This window comes from Carassius gibelio, chromosome B9 (assembly GCF_023724105.1).
Source record: "Carassius gibelio isolate Cgi1373 ecotype wild population from Czech Republic chromosome B9, carGib1.2-hapl.c, whole genome shotgun sequence".
Lineage (NCBI taxonomy): Eukaryota > Metazoa > Chordata > Actinopteri > Cypriniformes > Cyprinidae > Carassius > Carassius gibelio.
In genome coordinates, this window is record NC_068404.1 from 31,516,346 (window position 1) to 31,529,272 (window position 12,927).

General features: G+C 35.4%; 1 protein-coding gene and 2 long non-coding RNA genes across 4 annotated transcripts in view; 2 read left to right on the forward strand and 1 right to left on the reverse strand.

Moving 5' to 3' along the window:
- The window catches only part of LOC127964884 (NACHT, LRR and PYD domains-containing protein 12-like), a 1,383,583-nt gene that overhangs the window by 865,647 nt on the left and 505,009 nt on the right, over positions 1 to 12,927 (reverse strand). Inside the window, exons 18-21 of the mRNA XM_052565314.1 lie at positions 9,143 to 9,287; positions 5,747 to 5,920; positions 3,633 to 3,806; positions 1,521 to 1,694 (exon numbers count right to left, since the gene is read on the reverse strand). Coding sequence (XP_052421274.1) covers positions 1,521 to 1,694; positions 3,633 to 3,806; positions 5,747 to 5,920; positions 9,143 to 9,287 — 667 coding nt within the window. The remainder of the gene's footprint in view (positions 1 to 1,520; positions 1,695 to 3,632; positions 3,807 to 5,746; positions 5,921 to 9,142; positions 9,288 to 12,927) is intronic.
- The window catches only part of LOC127964964 (uncharacterized), a 528,628-nt gene that overhangs the window by 24,798 nt on the left and 490,903 nt on the right, over positions 1 to 12,927 (forward strand). The gene's annotated exons all lie outside the window — the stretch shown is intronic.
- The window catches only part of LOC127964963 (uncharacterized), a 78,958-nt gene continuing 69,658 nt past the window's right edge, over positions 3,628 to 12,927 (forward strand). For both annotated transcript variants that reach the window (XR_008155191.1, XR_008155190.1), the window contains exon 1: positions 3,628 to 3,733. This is a non-coding gene — a long non-coding RNA (uncharacterized LOC127964963). The remainder of the gene's footprint in view (positions 3,734 to 12,927) is intronic.

Genomic DNA, 12,927 nt, shown 5'->3' on the forward strand with positions numbered 1-12,927 from the left:
GACGCTGAGCCTCGCGATGTGTTCGCACCGCCATCTTGGTTATCTATTGGTTATCTCTCAATAACATGAGAGCTCAACACTTTGAACATAAACAATGCATAATGTTGGTCTAGAATCAAAGTACTACGTGTCTGCCATCTAGTGGAAGGGAATACAAATGAGATATTACACCATACAAGGAACTACAGTCTATTTTATTAAGGGTGACGTCTTGTCGCAATGTTGCGACTTTGGCGCTTAGAGGGTTAATAACAGCGGTGCCACATCAACAATCAGATTAACATTTAATCAACAGCTTTATAAACGTATACCTCTTATGTGGCCGAGCTACAAACTATCTTCTGCTCATCAAGGCTGAATTTATTTGATCAAAATAAAGTAAAATAAATATTGTGAAATATTATTACAAATACAAAAAAAAGTTTACAATTTTAATATAAAATGTAATGTTATTCCTGTGATGCAAATCAGAATATTCTTCATCATTATTCCAGTTTTCAGTGTCACGTGATCTTTTAGAAGTCATTACAATTTATTTTAATCTCAAGAAACATTTCTGATTATTATCAATGTTGGACATTTTGCTACTTCATATTTTGTGTTGAAATGATGCACTTTATTTTTTGATAAATATAAAGTTTAATGAACAGCATTTATTTGCATTTATCCATATATTAATTTAATTGGTAAATGCATTTATTAAATAGAAATCATTTTAAATTCCTTCACACCGTTTTTGTCGCTTTGTCGATTAATTTCTGTCTTTTTTTAAAATCCTATACAAATGTTTGAGTCGTATCATAGATTCCACAAAAATATTAAGCAGCAAAACTGTTTTTAACATTGATAATAATCTGAAATGTTTCTTGAGCAGAAAATCAGAATGATTTCTGAAGGATTGAGTGACACTAAACTTCTTTGTAAACAACAACAGATTTATAAATGTTTCTAATGACGAATGTTGTGTTCCCAAATGCAAATTAAAGCGTCTCAAACCAAGCGCAGCACTAACAGTGAATCAGAACCAGAAACAGTACAGTAACAGCAGACATGGAGCGTCACACTACAGTCTTTATAAACACTGACACGAACATCACATCCCTGCAAATAGTCTCTTATGTTAAATCACACTATTCATTACACAGCTGAGCTTTATATTGATCTGTATTAATATGTACAGAGTAGTGGTGTGTGTGTGTGTGTGTGTGTGTTTCTCCATCACTCAAGGATATCAGAACCTGAGATCTCCTACACTGTGAGATATTATTCATACTTGCAGATAGTACTTAACAAGACAAGCTGCTAGCACTTAGTGTAACAGAATCCATTTAAAGGTGTTGCTAATGCAGAAACAGCTTTAACATAAACACAGAAGTCCACACATGAACAAGAAACAAAGACACACAATGTTTTACTTTCTGTATCTCTGTATCTTGATACAACTATTGTGTTTTCTGGCTTTCTGGGTGATTTGTTTTTCACTTCACAAATATTTTACAGTGTGTCATATATAATCTTACCACAGTGTCTCCAGTTTACAGCAAGGATCCTCCAGTCCAGCACAGAGACGCTTCACTCCTGAATCTCTTATTTTATTCCAAGACAGATTCAGGTATCTCAGGTGTGAGGGGTTTGATCTCAGAGCTGAAGTCAGAGCAGAACAACCTTCATCTGTGACGTCACAATATCTCAACCTGTAGAGAACAATGACACACTCTTCACTCTCTCAGATCAGATCAGTTTAGCTGTGAATCCATTAGTGAAGAGAAAGAACAAATCAATGTGTGACGAATCACTGGACTGATATTTAAAATGTCAAAAAAGAAATCAAAATAGCATAAATAATTTAAAACCTCATTCAAAAAAAAAAAAACTCCTTTACACTCTCAGGATTTTTAATGTTTTATGTAGACATTAATGCAAATCTATTTAATGACACTATTCATTACACAGCTGAGCTTTAGTGTTATTTTTCAATCTGTATTAATATGTATGGAGTAGTGGAGAGTGTGTGTGTGTGTGTGTGTGTGTGTCTGCAGTAAGAGTGTGTTTGTGTGTGTGTGTTTCTCCATCACTCAAGATATAAAATCCTGAGATCTCCTACAGTGAGATATTATTCATATTCAGTGTAAATTGTGTCAGATAGTACTTACACCTCAATGTACTGCAGTGCTTTACAAAACAGCAGGTAATAACATACTCTTCACATTCAGTATTATAAATACAAGTAGTTTGTGTCTGTGCTGTCCGTGTACGTGTCTGGATTGCTCACACAGAAAGTATAACACAGTCTTTACACTCCAACAGTCTTTTGGAAACAGGGTTTTTAACCACACAAACAGCACTTCAGCTCGACTGAACAAAGTGTTCATAGAATGCAGTTCAATCAGGACCACTTCCCTCATGTATATTTAATGACAATTATAATTGCATACAGTTAGTGTTGGCGGTATGGTTATGTTTTGTCCATGCAGCCATGCTTGGACAGAGTGGGGAGAGCAGCAAGACAAACCCCCCTGGGGTACAGAACAGAACCATTATAAGCAAATATAATTACAATTCTCAATTACATGAGTTGTAAACAAAAGGTCATAGAGACTGCTTCCAATGAAGACACTGTAAAGAAAGAACAAGTTAGATCAGATTACAGGTTCAGTTGGAGGAGTTGGGGTTGGAGGAGGGAGTTAAATGCAAGCAGCGATGCGATTGAGAGACACTGAATAATGGGAATTTAAATAGCCCGCAGGTGATCGGTGTCGAGACTGGATTGGTACACGTCAGGAACAGCTGACTGTCAGCTGATGCAAGCATGAATAACATGCAGAAGAGTATTTGATGAATGATTTTTATTTCTAAATTTTTAATGTAAAAATCATACTAACAATATAAGTACACCTAAGGAAACATTAAAAAGCATTTAAAGAAAAGGAAATAATCCATGTCATGGGACCTTTAATGGTAACACTTTACAATAAAATGTCATTTGTTAACATTAATGCTTTAACTAACATGAATGAACAATGAACAATACATTTATTACACAATTTATTCATCTTTGTTAATGTTAATAAAAACAGTTATTCATTGTTCATGTTAGTTCACAGTGCATTAATGTTTACAAACACAACTTGTGATTTTAATAATGCATAAGTAAATGCTGAAGTTAACATGAACTAAGATTAATAAATGCTGTGGAAATATTGTTCATTATTATTTATGTTATTTATATTTGTCAACTAATGTTATTAACTAATGTTAACTAATGAACCTTACTGAAGAATGAACGTAGATGAGGCATTAAGTGCATAGCACTGAGACCAACTTATAATTTTATAGAGTTTAATGAAGAAATGTTTAATGTATTTACATGTTCTGTTATAATAAAAGAACTGTTCATTTTAAATATTACGATATATCATCACACACTACATTAACACGATATCGATAATTGTTGCTTTGAATATCACAGTTATCATCAATACCAGTATATCACGACACCCCTAGTCTCATCCAATCAGAAGGAAGTATTACATTCACAAACAATACCTAATTTTGTTTAATTTTGTCTGACTTTCTGGGTGATTTGTTTTTCCCTTCACAAATATTTTACAGTGTGTCATATATAATCTTACCACAGTTTCTCCAGTTTACAGTGAGGATCCTCCAGTCCAGCACAGAGACACTTCACTCCCAAATCTCTTATTTTATTCAGAGACAGATCCAGTTCTCTCAGGTGTGAGGGGTTTGATCTCAGAGCTGAAGTCAGAGCAGAACAACCTTCATCTGTGACGTCACAATCTCTCAACCTGTAGAGAACAATGACACACACTTCACTCTCTCAGATCAGATCAGTTTAGCTGAGAATCCATTAGTAAAGAGAAAGAACAAATCAATGTGTGATGAATCACTGGACTGAGATTTAAAATGTCAAAGAACAAAAAAACATGATCATAAATCATTTAAAACCTCATTCAAAAAAAAACAAACTCCTTTACACTCTCAGGATTTTTAATGTCTATGTACACATTAATGCAAATCTATTTAATGACACTATTCACTACACAGCTGAGCTTTAGTTTTATTTTTCAATCTGTATTAATATGTATGGAGTAGTGGAGAGTGTGTGTGTGTCTGCATTTAGAGTGTGTTTGTGTGTGTGTGTGTGTGTGTGTTTCTCCATCACTCAAGATATAAAATCCTGAGATCTCCTACAGTGAGATATTATTCATATTTAGTGTAAATTGTGTCAGATAGTACTTACACCTCAATGTACTGCAGTTCTTTACAGAACAGCAGGTAATAACATACTCTTCACATTCACATTCAGTATTATAAATACAAGTAGTTCGTGTCTGTGCTGTCCGTGTACGTGTCTGGATTGCTCACACAGAAAGTATAACACAGTCTTTACACTCCAACAGTCTTTTGGAAACAGGGTTTTTAACCACACAAACAGCACTTCAGCTCGACTGAACAAAGTGTTCATAGAATGCAGTTCAATCAGGACCACTTCCCTCATGTATATTTAATGACAATTATAATTGCATACAGTTAGTGTTGGCGGTATGGTTATGTTCTGTCCATGCAGCCATGCTTGGACAGAGCGGGGAGAGCAGCAAGACAAACCCCCCTGGGGTACAGAACAGAACCATTATAAGCATATATAATTACAATTCTCAATTACATGAGTTGTAAACAAAAGGTCATAGAGACTGCTTCCAATGAAGACACTGTAAAGAAAGAACAAGTTAGATCAGATTACAGGTTCAGTTGGAGGAGTTGGGGTTGGAGGAGGGAGTTAATTGCAAGCAGCGATGCGATTGAGAGACACTGAATAATGGGAATTTAAATAGACCGCAGGTGATCGGTGTCGAGACTGGATTGGTACACGTCAGGAACAGCTGACTGTCAGCTGATGCAAGCGTGACTAACATGCAGAAGAGTATTTGATGAATGATTTTTATTTCTAAATTTTTAATGTAAAAATCATACTAACAATAAAAGTACACCTAAGGAAACATTAAAAAGCATTTAAAGAAAAGGAAATAATCCATGTCATGGGACCTTTAATGGTAACACTTTACAATAAAATGTCATTTGTTAACATTAATGCTTTAACGAACATGAATGAACAATGAACAATACATTTATTACACAATTTAATAATCTTTGTTAATGTTAATAAAAACAGTTATTCATTGTTCATGTTAGTTCACAGTGTATTAATGTTTACAAACACAACTTGTGATTTTAATAATGCATAAGTAAATGCTGAAGTTAACATGAACTAAGATTAATAAATGCTGTGGAATTATTGTTCATTATTATTTATGTTATTTATATTTGTCAACTAATGTAATTAACAAATGTTAATTAATGAACCTTATTGAAGAATGAACATAGATGAGGCATTAAGTGCATAGCACTGAGACCAACTTATCATTTTATAGAGTTTAATGAAGAAATGTTTAATGTATTTACATGTGTTATTATCATAAGAGAACTGTTCATTTTAAATATTACGATATATCATCACACACTACATTAACACGATATCGATAATTGTTGCTTTGAATATCACAGTTATCATCAATACCGGTATATCACGACACCCCTAGTCTCATCCAATCAGAAGGAAATATTACATTCACAAACAATACCTAATTTTGTTTAATTTTGTCTGACTTTCTGGGTGATTTGTTTTTCCCTTCACAAATATTTTACACTGTGTCATATATAATCTTACCACAGTTTCTCCAGTTTACAGTGAGGATCCTCCAGTCCAGCACAGAGACACTTCACTCCCAAATCTCTTATTTTATTCTCAGACAGAATCAGTTCTCTCAGGTGTGAGGGGTTTGATCTCAGAGCTGAAGTCAGAGCAGAACAACCTTCATCTGTGACGTCACAATCTCTCAACCTGTAGAGAACAATGACACACTCTTCACTCTCTCAGATCAGATCAGTTTAGCTGTGAATCCATTAGTAAAGAGAAAGAACAAATCAATGTGTGATGCATCACTGGACTGAGATTTAAAATGTCAAAGAACAAAAAAACATGATCATAAATAATTTAAAGCCTCATTCAAAAAGAAAAACTCTTTTACACTCTCAGGATTTTTAATGTCTATGTACACATTAATGCAAATCTATTTAAAGTGGGGGTGAAATGCTATTTCATGCATACTGAGTTTTTTACACTGTTAAAGAGTTGGATTCCCATGCTAAACATGGACAAAGTTTCAAAAATTAAGTTGTATGATTGAAGGAGTATTTCTGTTCCAAAAATACTACTTCCGGTTTGTCACAAGTTTTGGAAAGTTTTTCGAGTATGGCTCTGTGTGACGTTAGATGGAGCGGAATTTCCTTATATGGGTCCTGAGGGCACTTCTGCCGGAAGAGCGCGCGCTCCCGTATAGCAGAGCACTGAGAGCACAACAGACTTCACTGATCAGAGGCTCAGAGCGAGAGCGTCGCGAAATGTCACAAAAGGAGTGTGTTTTTGGTTGCCAGGGCAAGACAACCCTGCACAGATTACCTAAAGAGAAACAGCATTAAGGGACCAGTGGATGGAGTTTATTTTTACAGAGCATCAACGGAGTTGTGCAAGTGTTAGTGTTTGTTCCCTGCATTTCGAAGATGCTTGTTTTACAAACAAGGCCCAGTTTGATGACGGATTTGCACATCGTTTATTTCTTAAGGATAATGCAGTCCCAACGAAAAAGGGTCACAATCGTGTGTTGGAACCGCATGCGGTGAGTGAAACGGCTTCAAATATCTCTGTGTTGTTAACTTAGCTGTCGGCGTGTAAGCACATCAAGTAAACAACATGCGATGTTGTCATCAAACTGCATGAGTAAAACTGCTTCAAATATCTCTGTGTTGTTAACTTAGCTATCGGCGCGTAAGCACATCAAGTAAACAACATGCGATGTTGTCATCAAACTGCACTTTCCACATGTACAGCTTAAAAAAAAAAAAAAAAAAAAAAAACGACAAAGTGGAACTTAATCATTTTCCAAAACCGCTAAGCAAATATATATACAGTTTCAGTACATACCACATAGAGCCGCTGTTGTTGCTGCTGCTCTTGTTAAATTTCAGCCTCTGGATCATAAATATACGCTGAATCTGACTGTTAGCAATGGTTTGTTTTGGTTGGTTTTGTCCTCAGGTAATGTCACAGCTTCAAAACGCTATCAACTCAAAAGCCTACTGGCGCTCGTGATTCTTTAGCTCCGCCCACACGTCACGCCTCTAGGCACTCGTGTTTTTCCGGAAAAAATCGGTACAGACTATCTTTCTCTTATGAATATAATAAAACTAAAGACTTTTTGGAGTTATGAAGGATGCAGTACTACTCTATAGGTACTCAAGATTAACAGGATATTGAGTGAAAACGAGCATTTCACCCCCCCTTTAATGACACTATTCATTACACAGCTGAGCTTTAGTTTTATTTTTCAATCTGTATTAATATGTATGGAGTAGTGGAGAGTGTGTGTGTGTCTGCATTTAGAGTGTGTTTGTGTGTGTGTGTGTGTGTGTGTGTGTGTGTGTGTGTGTTTCTCCATCACTCAAGATATAAAATCCTGAGATCTCCTACACTGTGAGATATTATTCATATTCAGTGTAAATTGTGTCAGAGAGTACTTACACCTCAATGTACTGCAGTGCTTTACAGAACAGCAGGTAATAACATACTCTTCCCATTCACATTCAGTATTATAAATACAAGTAGTTTGTGTCTGTGCTGTCCGTGTACGTGTCTGGATTGCTCACACAGAAAGTATAACACAGTCTTTACACTCCAACAGTCTTTTGGAAACAGGGTTTTTAACCACACAAACAGCACTTCAGCTCGACTGAACAAAGTGTTCATAGAATGCTGTTCAATTAGGACCACTTCCCTCATGTATATTTAATGACAATTATAATTGCATACAGTTAGTGTTGGCGGTATGGTTATGTTCTGTCCATGCAGCCATGCTTGGACAGAGCGGGGAGAGCAGCAAGACAAACCCCCCTGGGGTACAGAACAGAACCATTATAAGCATATATAATTACAATTCTCAAATACATGAGTTGTAAACAAAAGGTCATAGAGACTGCTTCCAATGAAGACACTGTAAAGAAAGAACAAGTTAGATCGGATTACAGGTTCAGTTGGAGGAGTTGGGGTTGGAGGAGGGAGTTAATTGCAAGCAGCGATGCGATGGAGAGACACTGAATAATGGGAATTTAAATAGACCGCAGGAGATAGGTGTCAAGACTGGATTGGTACACGTCAGGAACAGCTGACTGTCAGCTGATGCAAGCATGAATAACATGCAGAAGAGTATTTGATGAATGATTTTTATTTCTAAATTTTTAATGTAAAAATCATACTAACAATAAAAGTACACCTAAGGAAACATTAAAAAGCATTTAAAGAAAAGGAAATAATCCATGTCATGGGACCTTTAATGGTAACACTTTACAATAAAATTTCATTTGTTAACATTAATGCTTTAACGAACATGAATGAACAATGAACAATACATTTATTACACAATTTAATAATCTTTGTTAATGTTAATAAAAACAGTTATTCATTGTTCATGTTAGTTCACAGTGCATTAATGTTTACAAACACAACTTGTGATTTTAATAATGCATAAGTAAATGCTGAAGTTAACATGAACTAAGATTAATAAATGCTGTGGAAATATTGTTCATTATTATTTATGTTATTTATATTTGTCAACTAATGTAATTAACAAATGTTAACTAATGAACCTTATTGAAGAATGAACGTAGATGAGGCATTAAGTGCATAGCACTGAGACCAACTTATCATTTTATAGAGTTTAATGAAGAAATGTTTAATGTATTTACATGTGCTGTTATAATAAAAGAACTGTTCATTTTAAATATTACGATATATCGTCACACACTACATTAACACGATATCGATAATTGTTGCTTTGAATATCACAGTTATCATCAATACCGGTATATCACGACACCCCTAGTCTCATCCAATCAGAAGGAAGTATTACATTCACAAACAATACCTAATTTTGTTTTATTTTGTCTGACTTTCTGGGTGATTTGTTTTTCCCTTCACAAATATTTTACAGTGTGTCATATATAATCTTACCACAGTTTCTCCAGTTTACAGTGAGGATCCTCCAGTCCAGCACAGAGACGCTTCACTCCTGAAACTCTTATTTTATTTCCAGTCAGATCCAGTTGTCTCAGGTGTGAGGGGTTTGATCTCAGAGCTGAAGTCAGAGCAGAACAACCTTCATCTGTGATGCCACACTTCATTAACCTGTAGAGAACAATGACACACTCTTCACTCTCTCAGATCAGATCAGTTTAGCTGTGAATCCATTAGTAAAGAGAAAGAACAAATCAATGTGTGATGAATCACTGGACTGAGATTTAAAATGTCAAAGAACAAAAAAACATGATCATAAATCATTTAAAACCTCATTCAAAAAAAAAAACTCCTTTACACTCTCAGGATTTTTAATGTCTATGTACACATTAATGCAAATCTATTTAATGACACTATTCATTACACAGCTGAGCTTTAGTTTTATTTTTCAATCTGTATTAATATGTATGGAGTAGTGGAGAGTGTGTGTGTGTCTGCATTTAGAGTGTGTTTGTGTGTGTGTGTGTGTTTCTCCATCACTCAAGATATAAAATCCTGAGATCTCCTACACTGTGAGATATTATTCATATTCAGTGTAAATTGTGTCAGAGAGTACTTACACCTCAATGTACTTCAGTGCTTTACAGAACAGCAGGCAGAGATGTATAAAGTACTAGAGAACCATACTTGAGTAAAAGTACAAGTGCTCTATCAAAAAAGTGACTTGAGTAGAAGTAGAAGTGCTCTTTAAGCACCACACTTAAGTAGAAGTACTAAAGTATTCAACATTTTTTGTACTTAAGTATTGCAAGTAGTCTATTTTAAAATTTACTACTCAAGTACTGAAAGTAAAAGTAGAAGTATTGTGTTATGTAGCTATTAAAGAAAATAGTCAAAAGTTTGAACATATTGTTTTTACTATTTCAAATGATTAACCTAAAGGACAATCACAATTCCTTTGACTGTAACTTCTTGTAAACAAAGAACGGTTACTAGGGTTAGTTAGCCCAATTTGCAAAATGATGTCATTAATAACTTACCCTCATGTTGTTTCAAACCCGTAAGACATCAGAGGGTCATTTAGAATTTTTTGAAGCATCGAAAATACATTTTGGTCCAAAGATAGCAAAAACTATGACTTTATTCAGCATTGTCTTCTCTTACGTGTCTGTTGTAAGACAGTTAAAAACAAAGCAGTTTGTGATATCCGGTTCGTGAACGAATCATTCGATGTAACCGGATCTTTTTGAAACAGTCCACCAAATCGAACGGAATCGTTTTAAACAGTTCGCGTCTCCAATACGCATTAATCCACAGATGAATTAAGCTTAACTTGTTTAATGTTTCTGACACTCCCTCTGAGTTAAAACAAACCAATATCCCGGAGTAATTCATTGACTCAAACAGTACACTGACTGAACTGATGTGAAGAGAGAACTGAAGATGAACACCGAGCCGAGCCAGATAATGACTCGTTCACGAGTCAAGAACCGTTTCTGTCAGACGCGTCCGATTCGTGAACCGAGGAGCTGATGATACTGCGCAAGTTTGATTTAGCGTGAAGCAAACCGACACACAGAGCGTCTGGAACCGAACTGATTCTTTTGGTGATTGATTCTGAACTGATTATGTGTTAATGTTATGAGCCCATGTGCAGTCAACGCCAATGACGCCATTGCATCGAGCGCAAAAGAATCGGTGAACTGTTTTCTTCAACTGGTTTATTGAATCGAACTGTCAGAAAGAACTAACGTTACTGGTCATCCAAAAAATGATGCAACCGGTTCTTGACTCGTGAACGAGTCATTATCTGGCTCGGCTCGGTGTTCATCTCTCTCTTCACAGCAGTTCAGTCAGCACGCACAGTCTCGCTTGATTCGCTTAATGATGTGCCAGCTTCATCAAACCTGCCATCTACAGTTCTGGAAGTGGTTTAATGGAATGATTCGTAACATTATTATAACTGTAACGAGTAACGATGCAGCACATAAAAAAATATCGGAGTAAAAGTATTAAACTCAGCGAAAATATGTACCGAAGTAAAAGTGGAAGTAGGAGAAAAAAATAATACTCTAGTAAAGTACAGATACCGCCTTTTAGTACTTAAGTACAGTAGTGAAGTAGTTCTACTTCGTTACTATACATCTCTGACAGCAGGTAATAACATATTCTTCACATTCACATTCAGTATTATAAATACAAGTAGTTTGTGTCTGTGCTGTCCGTGTACGTGTCTGGATTGCTAACACAGAAAGTATAACACAGTCTTTACACTCCAACAGTCTTTTGGAAACAGGGTTTTTAACCACACAAACAGCACTTCAGCTCGACTGAACAAAGTGTTCATAGAATGCAGTTCTTACAGGAGACTGAATAAATGAATCTGCTCCTGCGCTGATTGTAAAGAAGAATGTGATTGGCTACAGCGAGAATGTGCTACGATTGGTCAGTGAAGTGTGGCTGTTATCTGATTGGCTTGAGCAGACGGTGGGTGGAGTCACAAATACACAGAAAGACTTTCACTAATGAATGACAGGAAAAGTTGTTTGTAGAATAAAAAGATATTTGTGAAAATGGTTTTTATTTTCAAATATCATTATATTTATTTGCCAATATTTTTATATCATTTTTAATATATTTTTTTGTTAATCTCAACATTCATTTGTGGATCATAATCTTTTAATTTGTAATTATGCAACAATTCTATCTCCATGCACCTAGCCCTAATATCAGTGATTAAAATAATCAATATTCCTCCATCACTAATATTTATGTATATATAATATCACTGTACTATAAACACAGTTTCATCTCTCAGAAGCTGTTTGTCACTGCAGAAGAGTATTTGATGAATCAAGCTGCTAAAGGAGTGTTTTCTGCTTCCTCCTGATCACTTCTGAAGCAGAACAGCAGCGGAGAGCAATGAGGAGACGAGGAGAGAGATCACATGACATCAGCCAATCAAAACAGAGCACATTTATCAGAAACCCAGCGTTTCTGACACTAATATTCATCTTTTCAACATCAGTCACCGTTTGAGCAAAAACACCTCGACATTCTGAAATCAAGATACATTTACTGAAGAAGAAAAATCACTTCAGATAGAAAGACCTGTTTTCTGAAGAAAGAAGTAAACATTCTGCTAATGGCAAGAAAAATAATCGTTTTCCCTTTGAATTATTAATATTATTTTTCTTACCTCATTGGCAGCTTTTTTTTATCTTACTTTGAGCAAAACCGAAGTTTTTTCCGAAAACAAGATTTAAAATCTGAAATAATTTTGCTTCTCAAGTAAATTGATCTTGATTCAGGGATGTTTCGATATTTGTTCTAGAAATCAAGACAAAAATCCTAAGAAAATCATTGTTTGCAGTGAAGTAAACTGAGCACTTCTGAAGTTCTGTGTTTGTTATTCTGAACAAATTCAAGCAGCAGTAAATCTCAAGACTGTGTGCATGTGCTTATGTTTTACTGTACGCTACACAGCACTGCATTAGATTTAGACCGTATTTCACTGTATTCTTGTCATAAAATCAAGAAAAGCTGCTTTACTTCACATCGGAGCATTAAAAGTGTCACCTGTTCAGTTCATGGATTTATATTCTGAATGTATCAAGGTGAATCATCAATCAAGGTGTTTCAGAACGGCAGAATTCACACAAATCTCTGCATTAATTCAAGAAATCAACAGATAAATGAGTAAATGAGAAGAAGGAGCAGGTTTGTTGTGGATCTGAAGCCGTGTCTCTGACATTGTTGAGCAGCGCTCGAGCACTAAACTA